The sequence below is a fragment of the Gymnogyps californianus genome, chromosome 1, assembly GCF_018139145.2.
Source record: "Gymnogyps californianus isolate 813 chromosome 1, ASM1813914v2, whole genome shotgun sequence".
Taxonomy (NCBI): Eukaryota; Metazoa; Chordata; class Aves; order Accipitriformes; family Cathartidae; genus Gymnogyps; species Gymnogyps californianus.
This window is the reverse complement of record NC_059471.1, coordinates 153,797,241-153,823,412: the sequence shown is the minus strand read 5'-3', so window position 1 is coordinate 153,823,412 and position 26,172 is coordinate 153,797,241. Positions and strand designations below refer to the sequence as shown.

At 41.0% G+C, this 26,172-nt stretch overlaps 1 protein-coding gene across 1 annotated transcript; it reads right to left on the bottom strand.

Annotated features, from left to right (window-relative positions):
- Nucleotides 1-811: 811 nt before the first annotated feature.
- Nucleotides 812-10,175, bottom strand: CHRM2 (cholinergic receptor muscarinic 2). The gene is made up of 2 exons (XM_050911413.1): nucleotides 10,162-10,175; nucleotides 812-2,251 (listed from the first exon to the last, which is right to left on the bottom strand). The coding sequence occupies exon 2, from the start codon at nucleotides 2,210-2,212 to the stop codon at nucleotides 812-814; it is 1,401 nt and encodes a 466-aa protein (XP_050767370.1). The 5' UTR covers nucleotides 2,213-2,251; nucleotides 10,162-10,175.
- Between the last annotated feature and the right edge of the window lie 15,997 nt (nucleotides 10,176-26,172).

Sequence of the window (26,172 nt, the reverse complement as noted above, 5' to 3'; positions counted from 1 at the left end):
AACAAAGTGAACAAAATTGTCTTAAAGGGTTTGGTTTACATGGATGCTGAAACAGTCTTGGGATGTAGCAAACTGGAAAAGACCGCCTTTTTTCACTTTTGTCTTGACGTGATGAAGGAATCACAGAACAAAAGCCCCTAGAAGGGGGCAAGTGGCAGACTTTGAATGATACACAGGTTAGGCAATGGTTACGTGTTGAGCATAAGTACACTTTCAGAACTGATGCAGTTTTGGAAATGGTAGTGTCATAAACAACATAACATAACTTTCATCATGATTTACCTAACATTAAGGTTCTTACATGACAGTGACAAAAAAGCTTTAGACAACTTTGAGCTTTAGAAACCTTCTACCATGATTCATTTGGATTATGTAATGATCTTCCAAACTCCTATACCTCTTCCATGCATTTATTGTTAAAATTACCTTTTTTTCCCCTAGATGAAGACATATTAAACAGACACAGGAAAAAAAAAAAAAAAAGAACAAATATTTTACACAGAATGACCAAAAATTGCAGACTCTAAAGCCCTTCTGCAGAATACTCTCAGAAAGCAAGGAACTGTGCTTCCAGTGCACATACTTGAATAATTCCTCAAACATTCCCATGTCCTCCAGATTTATTTTCAATAATTAAAAAAATGTTTTTAAGTGTAGTTCTCAGGGGTGGAGCTGATGCCCCATGTCAGTATTTACACTAACATCCTGGATTGCACATTCCGTAGAAGAGCATAAAGTGCTATAGCATTTTTTTTTTTTAATTTAATTTGGAACTTCTTCACCCTTTCCATTATTATTTTTATTATTATTTTTACCTTGTAGCTCCTATATTCTTGTAATGACACATAAGAAGGTGCTTAAAGGTCTTCTTGAAAGTAGCATTGCAGAGCGCGTAACAAGCAGGGTTGATGGTGCTGTTGATGTAACAGAGCCAATAACCTATAGTCCATACAGTGCCAGGGATGCAGGATGTGCAGAAGCTGTTGATGAGCACCATCACGTTGTATGGTGTCCAGGTGATGATGAAGGCCAGGAGGATGGCCAAAATAGTCCTTGTCACTTTTTTCTCTCTAGAAGGAGGTGGTTTCTTTTTGGCTGGCTGCTTTGTCATCTTGACAATTTTCCGGGCTACACTATTCTGCTTCTCCTCCCCGTTGGTGCCTACAATCTCCACAGTAGTGTTGGTGGGGGCACAGCAGTCACCCTTTTGGGACTTGGTGACTATCCTGATGCATGTCAGCTTGGAGTTCTCCACTTTGAGATGGTCTTGGGAGGCAGAAGCCTGACTGGCATCTTTGGCAGCTTCGTCCTCTTTCATGTTGGAAGCGACCACACTGACAGAGGTGGAGTCATTGGAGCTCTCCTTCTCCTCCCCTTGAACACAGTTCTCCGTCACAGTCTCTCCGGTGGTTTTTCCATTCTGAATTTTTCTGTGCTCCAACCCATCCCCACTGGTTGGGATGTTGTTATTGTTTGGTTTCACTATTTTACCTTGGACAAGGCTGGGGGAAGCTGTATCTTGGTTTTGGGCAGCTTCCTTTTTCCCTTTCTTTATCCGACTCTTACTGGCTCGAGAGATTTGCCAGTAAAGGACAGTCATGATGATAACAGGCAAATAGAAGGCTGCAATGGCAGTGCCAAAAGTGACGGCAGCATTGGAAAAAAACTGGATGTAGCAATCCCTGTCTGGGACAGTCCTTCCTCCCACAATGAACTGCCAGAAGAGAATTGCAGGGGCCCACAGGATGAAGGAGAGCACCCATGCGGCTGCAATCATCATGCCTGCCATCTTAGTGGTCCGCTTTACAGGATATGTCAGAGGCTTGGTGACACAAAAGTATCTGTCAAAGCTGATAATGAGGAGGTTCATTACAGAGGCGTTGCTGACCACATAGTCAAGAGCCAGCCAGAGGTCGCACACCACAGGTCCTAAGGGCCAGTAGCCTATCACAGTGTAGAGGGTGTATAGGTTCATTGAAAAGATGCCGATGATCAAGTCAGCGCAGGCCAAGCTGAACAGGAAATAGTTGTTGACAGTCTGTAGGTGCCTGTTGACTTTGATTGACACCATGACCAGGATGTTCCCAATTATGGTGACTAGACTGAGAGACCCTGCTACCAGGACGATGAAGACCACCTCAACAGTTTTATAGGGGCTCTCCAAAGCCATCACATTTTCAGTGGAAGAGTTTATGTACGTTGAGTTATTCATTTCTGTTCTGCTAAAAAGGTACCCAGTTATCACTTAAGCCTGCAGAGGAAAGAAAACAAAACAGATACCATCATGAAATTAGTCCCTTTGCCTTTAGGAAGTAGATCCCAGAAAAACTACTTGGAAAGAGTTTAAAGGTAGAAGATATGTTCAGAAGGACCAGTCAGCTTTGCCTAATGAAAACACCTTACAACATATAATATCCCTTTAGGAATAACATACCAATAGGATACCTCTAACTATGTGACAAAGACACAACATTTGAATTCAGATATAGTAAGTTCTCAGATGCATTTTTCTCTTTGTCCTGTTACAAAACTAATATTGACTTGAGAATTTTGGAACTGGATCTGCATATTGATTTCTTTCCTACCAACAAAATAGTTTATTTTCCTCATTTCAAACCCTATTCCAAATGAAAAAGTCCAGTCCTGCGGGTATGCCATTCTTATAACCCAAGGTGAAGATGTGATTTACCAGGAGCCAGATCACACGAAGGTGACTTATATTTCCATCTTTCCTTCATGTTCCACCTGGGTATGCTTCTGTGAGGTTTATGGAACATGTTTGTGTCATGTCGCCCATTTTCTTACACTGCAGTTACTTTTTTGGTCAACACTTGCAAAGGTTTTGGCACTGCATCAAACTAAAATTATTAGTCTGCCAACAAACAAAAAAAGGGTAGGTCTGTTGAAGTCAATAGAATTAGTAAACTTACCTCAGTTGAGCATCTGGCTATCTAGTTAGATGTGTACAATTTTTATTTTTATTTTTTCCATTTCAGTGAGCTTGAAGTTATTTTTTACATCCTTTTGACTATTTCTATCTGGACAAAGGATTGTTGTTTGGTTTGGTTTTTTTTTTTTTTACATGATGAGGTTATCTCTTGATGCTTGCTTTCTTGTACTTTTCTCATTTTTTTCAAATCACAATATTTTTAATCTGTATCACATAAAGCTATGACAAAAGGTCTGAAATGGATAGCAGGATAATGATAAAGAAAGAAACAGATAAAAATCAGTTCTGTTTATACACAGCAATTCTTTTTGTGCCCTGTATAGCCTACCGGCAGTACTCAATAAATAATAATTAAACTACTAGCAATATACATTTGATAGAAGACCAAGAAAACAGCACATGCTTTTGCCTTCAGGATATGTTCTATCCTTTTGTGCATCCCCTGGAAGTCAATAGAATGCACTGGAATTGTACAGCCAGTCTCCAAGCACTCATTATTTATGAGCTGTGCTCAAGGGATTATTGAGGCATGAAGTCCAGATGTGACAGAGAAGTTAGGTTGTTTCTAATTGGAATATTCTCCTTTTTTCCCCACCCATAAGGCATCACTTCTTTAAGACAGAGCTTCTAAAAGTGGTGGTGCAATCAAAGACAAAAAATTCAGTTATGTTTGGCTCCTCTACACATCAGGGATTAAGGAATCCTCCTCTGGCCCCTGTGACTAACCTGATGATGCACAGACATATACAATCCATGTCACTTAGATGAAGCAATGCATTTTCACTGTCATTTCAGCACTGCATATTTTCTTTCAGGTGCAAAAGGAAGAAGGTGATGCAAAATGTCAGCACAACAGCAAAAACCCTTCTGACCTCTAAGAAAAATAAGCAAGTCTGTCTCTGTGGAAAAGTCAAAATGCTATACCAGGGTAAAGGTTTTCTGTCTGAGGCAACTTTGTAATCTTGTAATTCATACTTAAAGAAATACAACTGGCAGAAGGTGGGGTTCATGCATTTGCCTTTGCTTTTAAAAACAGCTAAGATTTGTTTGCCAATTCCATGTTGAAGTGAATACATGGATAAATAGAGGAACATAAGGCTAGACAGACTTTTTTTTCCCTACTATCTATTCACAGGTACATCCCTAAAATCCTTGGGATCAGGTTCAAGAGAACAAAACTGTGAGGAGGAATGCTTTAATTGAATATGTGCTTTGTACAGTAAGAATAGGCTGAGTGGAATATAACAAAATTTATACTCTGTGCAAAAAATAGAGAGGAGAATAGTCCAGACATTTTTAATGTATAGGACTGTCATTTCAGCAGTTCACTCTGCGCTTTTCACCCAAAGCCTCACAGCTGAGCAGCTGGCTATTCAGTTAGATGTGTAAGATATCAATTTTTTGAGACAAGCTAAGAACTTCTCCCAAGCAGAGTTGTTTATGAACATTCTTAACAGAATGCATTTTTGATGAAAAGACAAAATAACTCACAGAGATGTATTGATTTCAAAAAAATTTCGGCTGAAAACAGTTTGTGATCCAGGGCTCTGCAGCTACCTCTGGTGACAGAGAGTGAGAGGGGGAGCAAGAAGGGAAGAGAATGAGAGAGGATCAGAGCTGAAAAAATTGTGCTTTATGATAAGTGAACAACTATTTCTCTACAATTGCATTTTGACAAAATGTTCAGAGGTTTTGTTTTCATTCCACTGAAGAACTAAAATTCATTTTAAAACCTTGAAACTTGTTGTGAAAAAGTTTCATTTTCAAATTACCATCTCCCAGCTAACTTTATTCCTAAGTCTTTTCAGCTGAATTTTTTACCTACTTCCAGTAGAAATATTGGTAATTCAGTATAAAATCCCCTGATTTTATTATCTGGGATGCAAGGAGCTGGATGAAAGCTAAAAGCTAATTTTACTTGTTAGGAATAGGATTTCACTGTGTTCTTTTGAATGGAAGCAAAGCAAAGGAGTCCCTTTCCCAGTGATCTCTCTTTGCACAAAACTTTCCTGCCATGAGAAGGCTGGTAGTTCTGGACTGCAAATTACATTGACAGTTACGGCTTTCTTAGGTATGGAGAAACATACTGCTGTCACTTACTCCAGTAAAATCTTCCTTTGCTTGCATCAGTATGATTGCACAGTGAACCATGCTTTGCTGTGTGTGTCAACAAGAAAGTATAGGGCTGGAGAAATATTTGATTTCAACCAACGTATATCATCACTGCTGATAGTACTACCATTACATGAGCAGAGACAGGGGTATGCATGCTTCCTAACCCAAGACCCCCTGAAATCTGCTGGACTCTTTCCTGTTGGCTCCAGTAGCGTTTGAATCAGGCCCATAGTGAGGTTTCTGTTTCTTACTGTGGCCGCTTGCTCCCTCGGTACAGGACTGCCTGTGGACTACTTTTGTTTTTGTCATGCCACGGAGCCCATCTCTCCTGCTGGAGAGGCAGTTGTTATGGGAACAGATGTTATTCATCAGGCAGACCTACGGGGCAGAGGCATTTTAAGGTAATATGACCTCCTGTTCTGAGAAGTACCAGATCTTATTCTTGAACAAACAGAGCTCTCCTCTGCAAGCCCATGGGTGTTTGTGTGAGCTGCACAAAATGGCACTGACTCCCGTGGGCTACCATAATTTATCCTTCTATCCTAAGTGCATTTTTGCTAAACACAGAATACCCAGAAAAAGGAATAAATTTCTACTGTGATCTGAAAACCAACCAAATTCAATTTCTGAAATATATTTTAAAATATATATGATTTTGTGGAATGCAAACACCATAATCACTGCATGGAAAATGTCCAAAGCCAAGAAATCTACATATAAAATAATTCATTGTTTGATATTTAATATGTAGTTGGGAAATATTTCCAGTGCAGTAGTTTCTCCTCTCTAAAGAATTCATAGTGCTGAAAATCATTCCCTTCCCTTCTTTTGACTAAACAAGGGTTTGGGGCAGAACTGGGGGATTTGGTGGGCTACATGGTATGTGCACTTTTGGCCTTGTGTGATGCCCGATCTTTTTGCAGTAAGTAGTAGACAGGCAGAAGCAGGGCATGGGTGGGTTGCCCTGGACCCCCATTACCACTTGCAAGGAGAAACGTAGTCCAGGCTGGCACAGGCTGGAGTAAACCTTCACAGAGCATGCTGGCAGCCACGGTCTGCTTTGCTTTCCTTCATTTACCTCCTTGGCAGTCGCTTGGAACAGCGAAACAGAGGTCTGATTGATTGGTGAAATCTGTAAGCTGGTTCATTGTAAAAGGGAACTGCGGTGAGTGTGAGGAAGCAAAATGATGCCATTGAGGGTATTCATCCTATTCCATTGCAGACCCTGAGGAGCAGGGCTGCCGAAAGAGGAGGGCAAGGAGAAGGGACAAGGACTGCATGTCACCCTTAGGATCATGATTCTCAAACAGGAGGTACTTAGGTATTACATCCTACTGACTGTGCTTTCGACTTGCCCTGACAGGATCCCATCCCTTTGGTGTAGATGAATCTTGTAGCAATCATTGTAATTCTAAATTTAGAATATATCTCCAACATCTGTCACAAAACAGACTATAGAAATGTTGTGTATATTGAAAAAAATGGCTGATATGCCAGGCCTGGGGAAGTTTGTCAGACAAATCCTTCCTCTGTATTGTGCGTATTGCCAAGTTAAATATGGTAAGGATTTAATGGCTTCTTTGAATCCTCTGAAACGATATAAAGGTCAAGACATGAAAGAGGAAACAAACGATCTGTACCTGAAAGTTATATTTGGGATTTAAATGGGATTACCCAGGAACCTATGTGCATTCCTACTCTGAACACTTTTCAGCATTCAACTCTCAAACAAAAATAAAATATACTTTTTTAACTTCTCCTCTTTGATCCAGTTCCTCTCCAGTCCAAACCTATGTAAAATGGATTTGATTTTTGCTGTAACAATAATAGATTTCTTTTTTTTTCCTGAACTGATTTTGATCCTGAACTGCACTGGTTTTGATTCTAAATTCCTTCCTGGCACCATTTAAAGCCACAGTGTGAAAAAAAGAGAAACAAAACCCCTAAGCCCGTGACAAATATACTAGGCACGTTAGTCAGAATTTATTACAGACTTTAAGAGAGATTATAAATCTAGTCTGGGCTTTTGGTAAAAAATACATTTCAGAAAACTCCCAAATACCAGAAGACTAAAATCTTCACCACATGGGTTAGCTTCTGCAATCCATTTGAAACTAGAAACATCTTTGCAAAGTGTTACTGCCTTGGTGTGGTCCATTCTTCTTATTTTCATGCACTTTTGTTTTTCTCAATCAACACATGTCCTACAAAAAAAGATATTCTTTGGGCCTGTCTGGATCTGCTTTTCCCCATCTCATTGTGAAGAGTACCTAAGGGCAAAATAAAAAATTTCTGCACTTATCTTGAAACAACAAGTAAATTAGAGTTGTAGAGCATTAACAAAAGCAAACTAACACTGTGCCACTAACCACAATTGAAATAAAGCAAAAATAAAAATACTCCCCCAAAAGCAGCAGGGAACTGTACATGAGTAGGTGGCAATGCTGGCATCAACATTGCTACCTCAGTGCTATTGTTAGGGTCTGAGGATTTGTACAGCTATTAACTACATCTTGTTCACTGCTGTTCTTATGTCTAAAACTGGTAAATATAGTGCCATGAGCCCAACTAGTTTGTATTCAAAATCACACAAGTATAGGTAGTATAGAAAAAAACCCCAACCAACAATAATCTCTCTCTTTTCAGGAAATAACAAAGAAGCAGCAGTTTTTCCTCAAAGGTCTGGATAATTATGTATTTCTACTATACTGATACTGTTGTTGTTACTATTATTATTGCTATGCTGATAGTCACCCACTGGTACTAGGGCACTTAATCTATTAACTTTCTGTAAGTATAATTTTGGCTGCAGGTATGTCTTTGTTTTTCAGTACCTGTGTAATCAAGAGAGAATTTGCATTCTGTCTTTGGGCAGTTGACATCATTACAAGCTAAATTCTGCATCTTAATGCATTGGGCAAACCTGAAAAATATGCTTAATAGGCATGGTTTTATCTAGCTGGTTTTGATGCACAAAAAGGGATTTTTACCTCCTGGACTAGAGGAGATACTTTCACTCATGTGTCTCCTTATTCTTGCTAGGATTGTATATGAAGAACCCTTGGTCCCAAACCAGCAAGCAAATAGCCGAGTCTCTTGGTGGAATTATGGCAAGGCTTTGCTCTGCACTCTGGTGGAACCATATGATATGGTTGCCCATATGGTAAAAGTGAGTGAATACGTATGATTCCTTCTGAGTCCTACCTGCAATACTGCGTACCTGAGCTTGTCAGAGGTGCTTAGACGCTGGAGGGAATTTGCAGAATGGCAATTGAAAGACAGAGGGTTTCACCACTACATTTCAGGCAAATAGTTCAGAACACTTGCGCTGTAGAAAGCTATAACAGAATAGCATCCTTTTTCCTTTTTTCAGGTAGGCTGTGAAGTGGGGGGGTGTCTCTGGAAATCTAGTTACTAAGATCAAAAGAATTTTATAACCCAGAAATCAGAAAACAAAGTAATTTTTGGTCTATGGAGTATGAAAAGCAAAATGGAGCTCTTATTGAAGCATCCCACAGTTCTCTCTAGAGGGTTGAGTTAAATGGATGGGATCTCCATCTAGAGGCACAGAAAGGCAGCTACCACATAAAGCAGTCCTTTCCAGCAGTAGGATGGCTTCAATATGAGTTGAAAATTTAGATACTTACTTACCTCTCAGGTGGAGGAGCCCCACATTTTATTACAATTTACATTTTATTATAATTAAGGAACAGAGATATAATTTGATGAAATTCTGAAACCATTACAGTTAGATATTCTTGTAGCAAACAGTCTGAATACTGAGGTGTAATTAGACTGGGGTAGCCACTGCACAGACACACACGCTCAGGCCTGAGCTTATCCACTGCAACCAGTATTATTTAGCCATCACTTTGGGCATGATCCAAATCAAAGTGTTGTTTCAGAGTGGGTTGTAAATGTGTCAGAAGAACGGCTGGTGTCATCAAAAGGTGACAAAACTAGGGACTAGCTCATGTCACACACACATTTCATCAGTGGACCTATGCTGATTTCCACTTGTAGAGGTTATAGGCTAGCTAGAAGAGGGAGATGAAAGTGACAGATTTCAGAAAGTCTTCTCTTTTCCTCCTTGCGCTGCACCACTGTTGCTGGAAGTTGACTGAAGCTCCTCACACCAGTCAACCCCAACAAGACAAGTTTTATCTGACTATAACTGTCGTCTTCAAGCACTTTAGATACAACACTCATGCCAGAACTCAGACTAAAATTATACCTATCCTCAGCCATGAGAAAGGTTCCCTCAGCAGAAGAGTTATGTAAGCTTCTGTTAAGATTGAATTGAAGATCATTAGATTCCAGGATATATTCTCTGAAGGAACAGTGCCGTGATAGGTAAGTACTCCCTCTGCAGCCCAGCATGAATTGGAGGCACAGTACTTCATTATCCTCGTATCAACTATCATGCCTGTGCTATTAAATAGAAAAACCTTATGAGAGCTACTCAAAGTCCCTGGGTGACAAGTGGCAAAGCTAGTGAAAGAGGAGAGGGTTCAGAAGCCTGACTGAAACCAGCTCACAATTTGTTCTGAATACCTGGAGCTAATGCATAACAGAAGTGCATCTCTTATTTAAAACATGTACAGGTAGATCTAGAAAAACAAACAAAACAAAACAAAAAAATCAATCAAAAAACCAAACCCACACTCTTTCTGTTTTTTCCTGGTTTAAATGATTTTTTTCTGCCAAAATCTGAAGGAATATTGGTGATGAAATAGTAACAGAGAACTATAATACAGTACAGGGGGGTCTCTCAAAGAACGGCTGATTAACCCCCTCAACCTGCCAGTGAGTCCAGCAAAGATGCTGTGATATTTCAGCGAATCTCTGCAAATCCCTCCAAGTCATGGAGGTCCTTTTGGGACCCTGAATAAACCCATGGAGACTCTCACTGTTCCTTAGAGATTTTGCAGTATTCAGTATTGTCTCTGACATGAATATTATCATACTGAGGGCCCAAAGGGAGTCTTACTGAAGTTAAAGAAAATCTTTCCTTTTCCCTTGGTAGGAAATGGTTTTAGTACATTGCTTTTATCAGTGATTTCCTTATTCACTCACTTATGATCTAGCAGACTCACCTGTGATACCTCTAGATGACCCTTGAACCTGCTTTGGAAAGTACCCAGTTTCTTTACTCAGCAAAGGCTTTTAAAATTCTTGTTAAGTCCATCATGGTCACTCTTACATGAAGTTCTCAAGAGCTTGAAAATCTAGTCTGTTCTGCTTCTGTGTCCATTAATCTTGGGGATTTTTACACATCTTCCATCTTACTTAACAGCTTACCTAAGATGTAGATTAGAAGCACAGAGAAGAAAGCTGACTCAGATATAAAAAGAGTTGGCTCAAATTCTTTGCAAGAATTTAAGCATATATTGAACTCAGGTTCAAACTTGTTTCTGAAAGGGCAGCTAAATCGTTTTTTATGCCTGTATTTCTGCAGACTGCATTTAAGGCAGTGATAGTGAAATAGCAAAAGAACCTAATTAGTTCTTTACCTTACCAGAAAGGAGCTGTACCTAAATTCCCAAATCAGAATCCATATTTCCAAGCCCATTCTGCGGTCTGAGAGAAGTTTGTGAAAGACGGAAAGATGTTAACAATACTTAACAAAGTGTTTGTAAAATGTTTGAAAATCTCAAATGAAGTGTTTGCTATAGCTAATTATAAACATGTTGATCACAGCTATGAATGTTTACTGTGAGCCTGCCCCTTTTGTAGACAGAGAACCTCAAAGATTACATATTCCTTGCCAAAGGAAGGAAATATTTATTTAGCAGTTTTTCTGCAGCATTTATGTTCACAGTTACTACATTATTATAGGCTCTCTAAGTCTCTGACTGTGTTATGTTTCACTAAATGGCTGCTACCTACTTTAATTACATAGACTGTAGTTGCAGACTAATTGCATTTTTACTCCACTACAGGTTTAAGAAATCCATGTCTAATTCTGGCTCTGATGCATGGCTCCAGATATTGGTCTCAACACGCTGCAGTTACACTTAACAAGGTAAAATACCTTAGCTTTGCATATGAATAATTCACCATGGCATTAAGAGAAGCTCCTATCCTATGTTAAACAATAATGTAATGTTTAACAAGGGCAACTTAATAACAGGAAACCGGGGGACTTGTCTCTGACCATGTACTTTCTGTTAAAAATATATTCAGCATCACTGGGCCAGGAAGACTAAAGTGCACAAGCAAATATTCTCAAGCTCTCTGCTTATTTTGATTTTTAAAGAGACATTACAAACATTGTTCACATCAAACTTTGACCTCTTGTGCATGTTTGCAGAAAGAAAATAATGGGAACATTTGAAATGCAAGGTTTCAAAAGTGCTAAATGGGATTATTTGAAACCAAAACTATTAAAAACCTGAGGGGCATTAACTAACACAGGATAGAGAAGAGCAGGTGATTATTGTATGCATAGATCTGCACTGTGAGGCATGAAAAAGCTACACAGAATATTGTCCCTAGGTGCAAAGGCTTCAGCTCAGCTTCTCCCTCATGGGAGACAGTTTACTATGATTACTAAACACAAAACTTTATGCCCCTGTCACAGGAACTGCTTTGGACACAAGTGTGTAGAGAAAATACTGTTATCCCACATGGGGTTTGCAAACTGATCTTGTCACATCAGCAATAGTCTATGAGATACAAAGCTTCCACAGGGTCATGGTGATAATGTACTTGATGTCCCTTGCACATTTCATTCTAATTCAAAGATGAGCTAAAAAAAAAAAAAAAAAAAAAAAAAAGAAGACTTTTGAGACAAATAGGTTGATTTTGAAATTCAGGTTTCTAGAGACTGTGCCATTATATTTTACTGAATGGGAACCTCTTTCACGTCATGGCAGAAGCACCACGTCAGCTTCACCAAGACTGTTGGTAGAAAGACTTGACTTCCATTAAGTCAGTTGCTCTCCTATTTATGGTATTGAGGATCTCAAACTATTTTTATTAATATCCTGAAATTCCATAATTATGCTGTAGATTACTCTCTGCCTTCTTTTGGCAGGCTTATCTGTTGTTGTCTGCAAGTTTGCCATTTCTGCTTCCTCATCTCAGACCACCTTTCCACAGCAAACATGTCGGAGGAGGAGAAGACTACTAACTAATTGTGTTGGGTTTGTGTGGCGGGGTTTTGGTAGCGGGGGAGGAGCTACAGGGGTGGCTCCTGTGAGAAGCTGCTCGAAGCTTCCCGGGCTCCAAGACGGACCCACCTCTGGCCAAGGCCGAGCCCATCAACGACGGTGGTAGCGCCTCTGGGATAGCATATTTAAGAAGGGGAAAAGACTGCTGAGAAGAGGAAGAGGAGCTACAGTGAAGAGAGGAGTGGGATGTGAGAGAAACAACCATGCAGACACCGAGGTCAGTGAAGAAGGAGAGGGAGGAGGTGCGCCAGAGCAGAGATGCCCTTGCAGCCCGTGGTGAGAGGGCAGGCTGTCCTCCTGCAGCCCATGGAGGTTAACGGTGGAGCAGAGATTCCCCTGCAGCCCGTGGAGGACCCCACACTGGAGCAGGTGGCTGGGCCCGGAGAAGGCCGTGACTCCGTGGGAAAGCCCACACTGGAGCAGTTCATGGAGGACTGCAGCCCGTGGAAAGGACTCGCGTTGGAGAAGCTTGTGGAGGACTGTCTCCCATGGGAGGGACCCCATGCTGGAGCAGAGGAAGAGTGTGAGGAGTCCTCCCCCTGAGGAGGAAGGAGCAGCAGAGACAACATGTGATGAACTGACCGCAACCCCCATTCCCGCCCCCCTGTGCCGCTGGGTGGGAGGAGGTAGAGGAATCGGGAGCAAAGCTGAGCCTGGGAAGAAGGGAGGGGTGGGGAGAAGGTGTGTTTTTTAAGATATGGTTCTATTTCTCGTTATCCTACTCTGATTTGATTGGTAACAAATTAAATGGATTTCTTTTTCCCCAAGTCGAGTCTGTTTCGCCCAGGACCATAATTGGTGAGTGATCCCTCCCTGTCCTTGTCTCAGAAGCCTTTCATTATATTTTCTCCTCCTGATCCCACCGCGGGGGAGGAGTGAGCAAGCGGCCGCATGGTGCTTTGTTGCCGGCTGGGCCTAAACCATGACACTAATATATTTGTTTCCTGAGGTTTTACTTCACTCTCATCTTCTGCAGTGTCACCTACATGGTCCAGTTCTCTCGATCTAATTCCATCTTTACTTAACAATTCTTTAAATTGGGACTTGATGGTAAAGCAAACTTACGGGAAGTGAAATACTACCTAGATAGGAATACTATCCAGTAATATACCTAGGGAACAATCTCCTCCATCAAACTGCTGAGTCCCTGGGGTGTCATGTCTGAGATTAAATCCCTCTCATTGTGCCACGCAACATCAGCAGAATCACTCAGCAACGATGACTGCTTTGTAATGTGCCTCAACGCAGCACGAACCCATTTGATGGGCACCAGTACATGCCTAAAGCAAGATATATCAGGAGGTGTGGGGCAAGAGAAAAGAGAAAATAATAAATGAAGTGAAAGCGAGATGGAGGAAACGGGGACAAGACTGAGGTGTGAATGAAAAAGAAAAGTTAATGAGGAGAAAGCAAGAAAGAGTGACTGCAAGAGAAATGAAGAGTTCTGCAAGAGCATTCACCTGGGCTCTTTGAATTGTCATCCTTTATTGCCTGTTTTCAGTAGAAATTCCTCACTGACCCTAGTTTCAGTACCTGTCTGTATTATTGCGTGCCAGCCCACAGAGAGATCAGCTAGCATTCCTTCACGTCTTGCACATTGAGCAGTATTGTCAAAGCACTGAAGTGACTTGAAGATCTGAAATCTCACCTCCAATAGTCATTCAGACATTTAATTTCTTAAATCCTGCTGCCATTCACTGAGACTTGGCCTCCATAACCTCTTTGGAGAAGAGGATAAAAATGATTTTTTTCAAAAAGTTATTCTTTTTTCCCTAATTAGGAATTCCAGTGTATTCGGTTTTCCTGTAGAGATTATTTTTTCCCCTGTAGATTGCTTTTGTTGTTTCCTGTGCTATTATCTATGTTGTGGACATGAACTTATTTCCCCCTTGCCCTATCATTCTTTTTCTTGGTCAGTTCTGCAGCAAAGCCATGACCTTGGGTCTGGGACCATTAGGAATCAATTCCATGATGGGTCTGCCTCCAAAAGGTATGAGATTCAGATAATCAAGTGGGATTCAGATGTTTATCTCCAGCTAAAGCTGGCATTTCTCATAGGGTTTCTATATTTCTGCCTGTGATCCCTGGGGAAGGTAAAATGTTCAAAAATACAATGGAAAGAAATTACATAAAGTAAGCAACAAAGGGAAACTGTGACTGAGCTCTGGGGACCCCTGGAGCCTGGTGTCCAGCACACCACGTCCCTGCTGTCTCAGCTGAACTGGCAGAGTCAGTCATAGTCGGTGTCAGCCAGAATAGTCATCCTGGCTATCATTTTCCTTAGGTTACACTGTGTTGTTTTTCTCATCTTCTGGTCTAACAGTTACTCCCTTTGCTGGCAGTGCTCAGCTCCCATTTCTCTGAGCACTTTAAACTGCAGAAAGGCAAAAAAGATTCATGCAGTCTCCTATAAACCTCCTAGCAGGTCTAGCAGGAAGCAATGCTGTACTGACACACTATGGTGCTGCCCTCCCACTCGAGGTGAAAGTTGGGTGAGGCTGATCAGTGGCTCTACCAGACAACTTACAGAAATAGTCCTAAGCTTCATCAGCTTTTCTCTGAAGTTTGTAAGAGGCTGATACGTCAGTACTGGCTGTTCCATGAGAGCCAGTTTTGCTCCCTGTTTGAGAATTATCAGTGGGGCAGAGTATCCTTTATATAATATCCTTTATGTAAGAGAAGTAATGAAAATTGTTTTGGATGAGAAATGCAGAAGGCCCATGAGTGGGCCATCAGGAGATGTAACCAGTCAGGACTGAGGTGTTCTGCTGATCTGTGTGTTTGATTATGAAGTGAATCAGATCCATCTGAGCAGGAATTGTTTCTGGTAAATATGAAGCATGGTGTATTGTGAGAGTAGTTTAAAGGGGCGACCTTACAACAGCAGAGAAGTGGCAGTATATTTTTAACAATGTGAAAGTATCCAGTACTAGCAGAACAACAACAGGGCTGAGTGGAAAAGAAGATGGTAACTATACATAATTTATGCACATATAATAAACAATTATATTATATATAGAATGTATGTGTATGTTCAACTATTTCTTCATAAGCAAATTACACCAACACAGTCACTGCATACAGTAGCAGTGAGACCCCCCAAGTGGGAAGGTAGAATCAGGATGGGAGAAATTATTTTCCCTTGCTGAAGTTTTTGGCTCTTTGCAGCTCCCAGAGTTTGAGGCTGAACAAAGCCTCTATAACACCACGCTGATTTGCAGATGTCGTGTACCCCAGTCATATATGCCTTGTGATACTCTTTGAGAAGTCTATGGCTCAAAGGCGCATTTCACAGCTCCTTGCTCTCAGTCACTCACACTATAAGCCTGTGACTTCAAAGGGACATCTGAAAGGAAGTGTTTGGAGGAAAAAAGAAAAAAAAAAAGGAGAAAGATTGTCTGCTTGTCCCTTTTTTTTCTGCTTATGATATAACAGGCTTAAGATATTTTGGTATAACTGCTTCTCAGTGGGTTATTTTTTCCTTCTTACTTTACAAAGACCACAAAAAGAAATTGACAGTGAGGAAGAAAACAGCTGTGTGATCCCAATCCAGATGCTGTCATCTTAAAGTGGGCTTGTCAAAGAGCAGGCAAGAGACTTTCCATCTCTAAGCAGGCTCCTTGGGTCGAGCTGGAATGATGTCCAAGATAGTGACTCTCAGACTTTTTCATACCAGGACTTTCAGTAGTAGCATATGCAAAAGCATATACTGCTCCCTGCTGCATATCCAGTCATACAGTAAATAAAAAAAATCTCTGAGGGTTGGTGGTGCCCTTTCAGGCTGTAGGCAACATCACTAAGATGACATTTTCTCCTGTTTCTGAGTGTAAATAAGGTTCAGTTCTAAATTCCGTCCATTTCAAGGTTTTAAACATGTTATCCATAACGTCAATGTCCTCCACATGTATGAAGCTTCATGAATAGCTTTCATGAAGTTTCTGAAGGGTATCTTTTTTTTTGGGGGGGGTGGGGTGGTGGTGGTGGTGTATAAAACTATATGTAAAGTAGGATTAGATTTTTTTTTTTACATTTTTAATGAGTTAATTTGGACCTTTTTGTTTTAGTCTGTGATATGCAATGCAATCATATTGAATGTTTGATGTATTGAACAACACTGAATAGTTAAAATGCAGACACTCTTGTTTGTAGAAAGACATACTGGAGGGATTTACAGTCAGGTTAATGTTTAACCTCGTGATCTTTTTAATGTTATGGTTGGAAAATGCCCTTTAAATTTAATTATCTGCTTCTTTACATTTACTACTTAGCAAATGAGCATTTTAAAACGTCAGTCATCTCTCTTTACAGAGATCTATAATAACTTTGAATCCACTCATAATGATGCTGGTCATCCTAAGCAAATGCCACCGAACCCACCATGCCACTGACAGCATCATTTATTCTCCTCTTAATTGTCTGAGGTTTGCATATCTCAGACCATGTAATTCAAGGGATAGTGTGCTTTCTCCTTTACCCCACCATATATTAGAAGCCTTTCAAATCTTAATACACTACGGTTTTGCATCTAAATGAAGAGTCTTTTAGTAACCCAGGTAATAAATCTCAGTAACTAACTGGGGATGGGTGGCATTGTCCTGAGAAGAGACTTATTCCAAAAAAAGGTCTAAATTATTGATGTTTTGACAAATATAAAATAAATCTCAGGAAGTAACTTAGTATGGATTCTGCATAAGATACAAACTATGTCAGTACATTATCTATACTTTCATATCAATTTCTCATATGTTTGGAAGAGCAGGCAACCATTTTTTTTTTTTCTTCATGGGGGATATTGTGGGGGTCTGCTGTTTTTGAAAACAGTTGCCATTGTAACTGTCAGGTGCAACAGAAAGTTGAAAATGGTATTGGTTTAACTATGTGATAAGGAGGGGCCCTGTAGGAATAGATGGCAAGGAAATATTTATCAACACAGCATCCAGTGGTATCCAACACCCTGCCTCATAATATCAGCTAACATAATCCAGGCTGACAACTATTGTCAGCTAGGTGGTCAATGGAGAATGACAGCACAATTAGGTCAAAAAATAACTGGATATCTTCCCACTTGTCATACTCCTGCATACAGGAATAAGAAGCTCCATGGGGGCCTGGGAACTCTCTGCTGGACAGAAGGGAAAGTGAAGAGTGGTACCATTGCTGCTTCATTTCCATCAACAATCTTGCTTATGCTTCTAAGACCTGACACAAGGGATGTCTCAGTTATCCATACAGACTGGAAACAGACAAGGGACAAAAAAATGTAAGGGATGTGGAAAAATATGGGACAATTCCTTACTTACATCTTACACAGAAGTGTATTAATTCTTTCTTTCATTATCTCCAAAGTAGGTATTGCAAATACATAATCCATTTAGATCAAAGATAGCACATTTGAATTGCATCACCTGTGCAAAGAAGATCAAGCATCCAAAAGATGGCATTCCCAAATAACACAATTATATCTGGTAATAAGACAAATGTCTTTTCTAGCTACTCCTGCTGGGTCTTCTGATTTACTTAATTCATACCCCATACTTCTGCACAACCTGTTTATAACCAAACATAACAACACAGTTCATAGTTATTTTCAACTACAGATTTGTCAGAGACATTAAGAGAACTGAACTCTTACACTTTTTCTGGGAGTATCTCTTCCTGCTGCCTTGTAGTCTTCACAGGTGAAGGGGGTTTGTTGCTTTACATCAACGGGTGATTTAGTGCTCCAGATAGTGAGAAACTGATGCAATTTACCTTGAACTAAGCGGAGCCAATATGCCTTAAACTCCCATGTAAATACACATGGACTTCAAACACAAATAGAAATTTGAGTTTCAGGCATTCTAGAAAATTTGTCGTGAACCCGCTGCACATAGCTTGCGATACCTTCTGTTCTTTCAATACTGGGAAGCAGGGTGATGTTTGAGAACAAGTAAATAGTGATCCAATCTATTCTGATGCAAAGAGTGTATTGGTATTTGGCTGAGAATAAAGACAATGTAGTAAAAAAGAGGAAAAGCTTATAGGTTTTGTAGTTTCTCTTTTGCAATCTTGTGATTCACATTGTGCTTCTGTGGTCAGAAAGTCGTTCAATCTACCTGTGTTTGTTACGGTCACTATAAAAATAAAGCTTATGTAGTAAATTTGGATGACTGACTCAAAAGTTTTGGTTTTGCAAGGCTCTATACAGGAAGCGACAAAAGGTGTTTGATATTTTTCTCTTTCTGAAAGGAAAGTTCATAAAGTTGTTTTGAGACTTACAAGCAAACTGATGAAGGTAGTAGTATTAATGATGGGGAATGCCGAGAAGTTTAGTGCTTCACTTTAGATAAACAATTGATTGTTAGGATGCTCATATATGACTTTCTTAAGCCTATGAATTCAAGACTGCTCATAAGAATGTGGCATTTCTTGTTCCCGGACAGCCGAGACACACAGTTTGGGGCTTCCTCTCTTTCATCGCCTTGGAGCTCAGGAAAGGGACTGTAGAAAGTCTCCTGGGAGAAAAACTAAATGAAAGCTCTCTCCAGCCTCAAAAGAACATCTTGAATAAAAGCTTGCCATGAATAACGTATGTTTGTCTCTCCCTACCCAGGCAGGTTAAAACCAGTGTTGAGGTTTAAGAAATGTTTTGAATTCTTGTGAGGTTTTTTTCTAAATGCTTTTGTCAGCTATGAGAGAATCAGCCCACATGATTTTGCCTCACCAGCCTGAGTGGTTAACACTGTTCTGACTCTGATGGGACTGTTTCCTTCAGAGTGAGAAACTGGTGACACAGGTCAACTACTTGCTAGTGAAATTTCCTTATTTACAGGAGTCCTTTCTGTTTCCCTCACCAGGTCTGAGCACTAACAAAGTCTGTCCCTGGCAGGCACCCTGCAGGGGCCTCTGTGCCCCAGAAGCCCTCTCCTTGATTTCCACAAAAATCATGTTGAAACAACATCCATCTCCCTCACCTCCAGCCCAGGCACAGCCTCCCATTACCAGCTCAGCCCTTGAGACTGCAGCTAGGGAAGTGCCTTGATTCGTGTATTTCCCCCCTGTATACTCTGCAACTGGGAGCCTCGGGGAAGGACCTCACTAACCAAATAGGCTGCTGTGCCCCATCCATTGGTCTTAAAAGGTTGTGTCTCATTCCTCTTGGCATTAACATGGTTGTTGTTATCTTTGGGGACAATGGGCACCTGCTGGCTAATGGCTTCCTTTAGGAACCGTTAGCTCTTGATACCTTAATTTGAACTAAGCAAAGTATGGTGAGCCACTGTACGGTTTCACTGAATTTCTGAGTGAGTTTCAGCTGGGATTGTTTCTGGAGCAGCTGGGCAGTGCCCAGCACAGCAGGGTCCTTACCCTGTCTGAAGCCTTGTGCCATAACCAAGGTATCAATTAGGGAATAATTGTGTTCATAACAGGCAAATCATAAAATCATAACAAAGGTATATGGAGAGATCTTCTGGTCTCCGAAACAGCTGCAAATGTACTTCTCTTAAAGTAAGTTTATTTAATTACAGTTCTTAAAAGCATCCATTACTTGTCTATTGAGTACTTTTGGCAAATTAGACTTTGTTATTTGTACAGCTTCACTTAGATTATTACTAATATTGGGGAACAGTTACTCTCCAAGATTTCCCTCACTTCCTATTTCACTATGGCAAATATATCGGCTGGACAGAAGAGGCAATTTTAAACAGGTACTTGTGAAGAGCTTTCAGTATAACCCAACCAGCACAGCTAGCTAAGCAGCACAGCTCATCTCCTGCTACTTTGAGAATATTCAGAAGATACCTCGGTGCCTTTTTCTCTCGCAGGACATACGTAGGAAGTCTGTGAACAAAAAGCAAATGCATCCCAGTGTCAGATATCTCTGGCATCTGCTCTATCACACAGCAGGAAGGTTCTCTTGTACATTGTATATCTGATCCTACGTAGCTCAGCTGACATCATCCTAATTCAGTATTGTTTCCTTCCTTTTAAGGAAGGGAGTTGAGTGTTTTCCTTCCTTCCTTCCTCTCACAACCTGGACCCTGATGCTTTATTCCTATTGTGTTGTCTTGGTTATCTCCTTTTGTCCTCCTATTTTTATTCAAGGAGCTGTTATATCACCAACAGTGACAGCAGCTACTCCAGAAAATACAAAAAGTGGTTAGGGCTAATTGCTATTCATGGAATTATTTTTCCTGGTTCCTTAAAAGGAATCTGTTCTGCAACAAATAGAAAATCAAAATCCCATAATGCCTGCAAAGTGTAATCACTCTTTCTCTGTGTGTGTATGTATGGAACGCATATTTATGTTCTATTGTAGTTTTGTTATTTCCTATCCTTTTTGTTCTTTACTGATATCTTTCTTGATATAGTTGATCTATATTGCATTTTTTCCTATTTATCTATCTTCTTGTCATGGTGTACACAAGGGTTTTGGACAGAACTGTAAATATTAGACAAAGGACAGTAAATCCAATATAATCCAAATTATATAGGCTAATCAACAATAACTGGTGTTTCTGTCAGAAAGTGCACACCCGTTGAATGTGCAATGTCTCTGATGTCTGTTCCTCTATATTGTTTGGTTATGAGATTCACAGAATTAATCCGAGCTCCCTCTGTAACTGAGCTATCTGTTCATGACAAAAATGCACAGATAATATTTGCTTCTGTTAGGTTCACCTCATCTGCTCTGCAAACATACTACTTTTGTGCAGGTTTATATTCTTAAGAATGAGTTAAATATTAGGCTGCTCATGAAAACAGCAACCACTGGGAGGATATTACAGAATTTTCATGAAGTGAGCTGTGAATTTCCACACATCAGCATTGGCAGTGGAAGCCTGACTCGGAGAGAGCTGTGAGCAGGGGTCTACTGTATAGGCTACATTACTCATACAAACTCCAATTTCAGAGTCTGAAATCCCATGGTAAATTGCTCTGAAAAAAATCAATAGGTCAAAAGCCCTGTGTATGCCAATGGCAAAACTTCTGTTGCTTTTGGTAGGTTGAGGACTTTTCTGCAAAAAAGGAAAAAAACAGGATTGGTATCTGGGGACTAGTCCCAGTTCATTGTTTTATTGGATCCAGAATTATATTCTTCTGCTCCCTGCTGTAAACTGTCCTGGGATCATGCTTGTCATTCATCACTGAGGAGAGAAGTCTGTCTCCAGTACCCCTTTGTAACATTCAGAGTGCCCAACCAAGCGTTTCCTCCTTCTGAAGGACAACACTTTCCTTTTCTCCCCTTAGCACAGGGTCATGCAAAACTACCTGGGGCTGTGACTGTTGCCAGGCAGTCAGCACACATAATTTATTGCAAAACAAATCTGCAAAGTATAACATTGGGTTCAGGGCTGGAGCCTAATGGGCTTCTAAGTATCCCAGAGCTGTAGATGCAGTCTGCTTTGCAGACTTTTTTCCACGTGTGTTTACTGGACAGTGCTTCCCCACTTTTGAGTACCTGCTGCAGTTCGACCAACACATTCTGTTTATGGCCAAATGGATCTCTATGTATATACACATTTTAAATTCATAAAGTAACATGGAATCCTTAACTGATAAAAGCACTTTTTAAATGTCAGAGGCTAGCAAAAGCATTGTAACAAAGAGCATAGTAATAGTATTATGAACAGACACGATAAGCAGCAGAACAACTAAGGAATAAAATCCCATCTTTGCCATTCACCTATTCTATGGAGGAAATGTGGATAACAGACATTCTTTTATAAACTGGAAATTAAAACTGTGCAAATAGCTGCAGGGAGAAGAGCTACTGGGATGGGATGGGATGGGATGGGATGCGATGGGATGGAGGAGGTCCTGGCAAAGATGAGGTCATCATACTGCAAACAGAAGGAGGGGAAAGAAATTATATGACTGCCATGGGCAAGTGTTTCTCTGAATAAAACAAAGTAGATCTAAATCATCACTATTTTTACTCAGGTCTTGTCATTGAGTGAATAAGACAAAAGAATAAATAAATATCAGCAAAACAAATTGAACTCCCCCACATTTGCCCTCCCACCTCCTAAAAAAGAAAAACTATGTTCCCTGTAGTAGAAACATTAGTACTAGATTCAGACTATTCTTTAGCTCCTTTATGCCACTCCTGTTGTGTAAAGTAATGGAAAAGCTTCCAGGCAACTGAATGTTTTCCCCCTGCTGAAAAATCTCTGGGTGGCTTAGACCCAACATTTAAAAACACTTAAAAAAGTGAATAACTTCAGGATACCACAGGTGGCCACATCTAATGGTTTTAACACAAAGGGCACTAATTAAATTCCTCTCTCTGTAAAAGGAAAGGCAAAAGGCAATGCTATATATACGTTTCCCTCTCCAAAAAAATCAATGGAGACTACAGGAAATTTCTAAGAGAACTGTTGGATGGAAGATTGGTTCTTTCAGTTCAGTTACTGAACCCATACAGAGTGGCAGAAACAATGCAGTATTCCCAAGGGCAACTGGGCTCTGCCTGCAAGACTAGGGGTAAGAATCACCACTGGGAGAAATGTGGTGTTTCCTCCTTCAACTCGCATTACTTTCTGCTCTCTGATTCTCCTAAGTGTTACCACTGTGGTGGTGGTGGCTGTCATCCAATGGGCAGTGGCTTTGGATATCTCCTCATTTCACATCAGCTGTGAGACAGAAGGTGTGTCCAGGGAGGGCTGTGTCCAGCAGATCAGAAATATCTGTAATCTAGCAGAAATTTCTAATTAAAAAATGCTTTTGTCCGGTGACTGATGCATCTTGGAAAGTAGTTTGAGAGCAAACCATAAGTCCAAGATCAGTAATAGAGGATGTACTGTTTGATAACCTGAAGCATGTGGCCTGTGAGGGAAGGTTGAGGGAAATGGGCTTGTTTAGCCTGAAGGAGAGATGGATTTGGGGTTACCTCATAGCAGCCTGCCAATACCTACAGGGAAGCTACTGAGACGATGGAGCCAGTCTTTTTATAGTGATGTGTGGTGGGAAGATGAGAGAAAACAGACATAAGGTTTTGATGGGATTTAAGGAAAAATTCTTTCACCATGAGGATAGCAAAGCAGTGGACCAGGTTGCCCAGAGATCATGTACAGGCTCCATCCTTGGAGTTTTTCAAGACAGAATGGATAAAACCCTGAGCAACCTGGTTTGAGCTCGACAGTGACCCTGCTTTGAGCAGGAAGTTGGAGTAGAGACCTCCTGAGGCTCCTTCCGCCTGAACTATTCTGTGCTTCTGTGGTTATGTTATTCTAGCATATGCCATGAAGTTCGCAGGTACTATGGACCAGGGAAGCAGGAACACATATGCCTTGGTTTAATATGGAGTCAGATATTGTGAAAGCAACCCACATGATTGTGAAGAAAGCAGTTTGGGAGTCTGGCAAAAGCACACTGGAGAGAAAAAGGAATCAGCATAATGCAGATCCTTGGCTTCTTGCTCAGAGGTGACACATACAAGTCAAGGCTCCTGCAGCATCTGGTCTGCACTAGAATTAACTGCCCCAGAATTTGCCCAGGGGGAGTCACCAGCCTGTAGCCTGCAATGTGGGATGTCTGCTGCTTCCCAGGAGCTCAAGCTAAGAGGTTGCCCCAGATAATCAGAAAGAGATCCCCCCTGCCCCGATTTCCACAGCTCTGACCTGTTGTTGATCATCAGGTACCCTTTGCAACCAGTCTGAAAGAAAGGGACCCCAAGGATGGATGGAAGGACCCATAGAGAGCGGCTTAAGGAACACAGATCAGACTCTTCCAGTTCTGCCCCACTTCCAGAGTTTTCCTGGTGCAAGGCACAATGTGAGCAGGACATCTATGATGGGAGCAAAGCTGTATGGTGGTGAAACTCAACCACAAGAGTGACTACTCAGGTACATACCTCAGCTCATATCAAAGTAAAGGGCCTTTAAGCACAGGTGAATTAGGCCCCATGTTTGCCCTTAACACTTATTTCTTTCCTTGCCCTACCACAAGTTCATATACCTGTTGGAATGAAGCAAACGAGAAGATCCCAAGCTCTGTACTGTCTTCCAAACAAGTGCTAGTTTATGCATAAGCTACAGAAATTACTGTTTTAGTAGGCCCTAGCAGACCCACGGAATACTAGTGAACAGGATCACACAGAGGTAAGCCTTTCCACCTCTGTTACTTGATGTGTATCTTTTCCCTCCCCTCCAAATTGCTTTTACCAGCAACAATGACAGCTGTCCATCTCTGGTCCCAAGCATGCAGGCCTTGAAGGAGCAGCTGTTTCCTCTCTGAGTATAATAGCCTTGACATGAATGCTGTCTGCAATGATGATTCAGCTTAGATTCATTTTCCAGTGTAAAGGCTCAGCACAGAAGCATCAAGAAGATTAACCACACATAGTTCAACCACAAAGGTTTGCAGGAGAGTAGCCAGGCTCATTGTATTGTCATTTCAGCTGTTAACATGGTGGTCTTGATTTTCATCCATCATTGAAGAGGATGAGGGTATACAGATTCACTCCATTTGAAGAAGACTCCAAAAATGATACTGATGTTCAGTGAACAGTTACCTCCATAATTAGTCCAGCTCTGATTACAACCCAGTCAGATCAGCATTCTCATTTTTTGGCTGTCCTAATAGTATCAGAAATATACTTTGCAAAATGCTAGAGTATGAAAGAACGGGGAGGATGTGTCAGGGCAGAACCATTACACTGGAAGTGATGATGATATTATACAGGATGACACATAGCTTTGAAGGAACAAGGGTTTTGCAGTAAAAGCAATGACTTAGACTGAACTCGTCTGGAATTAGTGTCTGTCCCTGAAAAATGTGGGCACAGCACATCACCCCTGACATCAAAGGCACCTCAGGCACGCAAATGCTATTGGTTATGGCAATCTGTTTCTCCATTTCAGTCTTCTGTCTGTGCTTTATCTCTTTCTCCTGCTCCAAGTTTATCTTGCAACTCAGACCTGAAAGATCTACAGGGCATGGGTGATCTCTCACTCACATTTGAACAATGCCAGGCACAATAGGTCTTCAAGACACTAGAGCTAGTATATAACTACACAGCATGCCACAGTTCAAGGTACAGGAGGGAGCTGGAGGTTTGTTCACCTTTTCACTTGCTTGTTTGTTTTCAGGCAGGACATCCAGTGAAATGGGCAAAGACTGAGTTTATTTTTAGCTCTGTGCTTCCCCGTTATTTTACAGAGTCTGCTTGCTGGGAAGTGGTGGGATTTTGGGGCACATCGCTGATGGCAGGCATTTCCGTGTACACACACAGAGCTTTTGCTAAGGGAGGGCTAGAACAATGCTCAAAGATAAAGGAGAAAGCAGGGTCTGAGAAAGGAGTAAGGCAAGATAAGAGGATTCATTTAATGCATTGGAGCTGAGCTAAAACCTGAATGAAAGCCTTGAAATGATACCATGAAGTTGGTGTGAGCCTGGCAGAACTGGCCCCAGTAAGACTGCTAAATAAGTGACTCACACTTATAATTTGCCTTCCTTTCATCTGTTATGTGCTGAAGGTAAGCAAGTCCTTATTCCATATTGCTATGTTCAGTGAAACAGTAAATAAGCAAGTGTTGAGCTCCAGCTGTAACAACACAAACTGGAAAGAGCCTGACACGTTTGCAGTATTTTCCCTAAAAACAGCAAGAAAAAACAAGAACCCCACCACCCCCAACCACCGTCACCTTCTTTGTATATTAAGCTACTCTGGAAACAGATGATCTCTTCAATCCTTCTATATTATTGCCTCACTTGCCTTGAAATGGGAGCCGCTGGCACTTTGATACATGGACTGTAAAGTTGCTGATGTTCACTGTAGATTCTTTAAACACCCCTGTATCCTTAGCCAATATGCAGCTTTGTAACTCTGCAGCAATTTAATTCCCAGTGAATCACTGCAAGGGGAATTCAGCCTCCTGAAGAGAGGGTCATTGGGGGGTGGCATGTCTTTCCTCCCTTGTCAGGGCAAAATCAGGCCAGTGCCTAAGT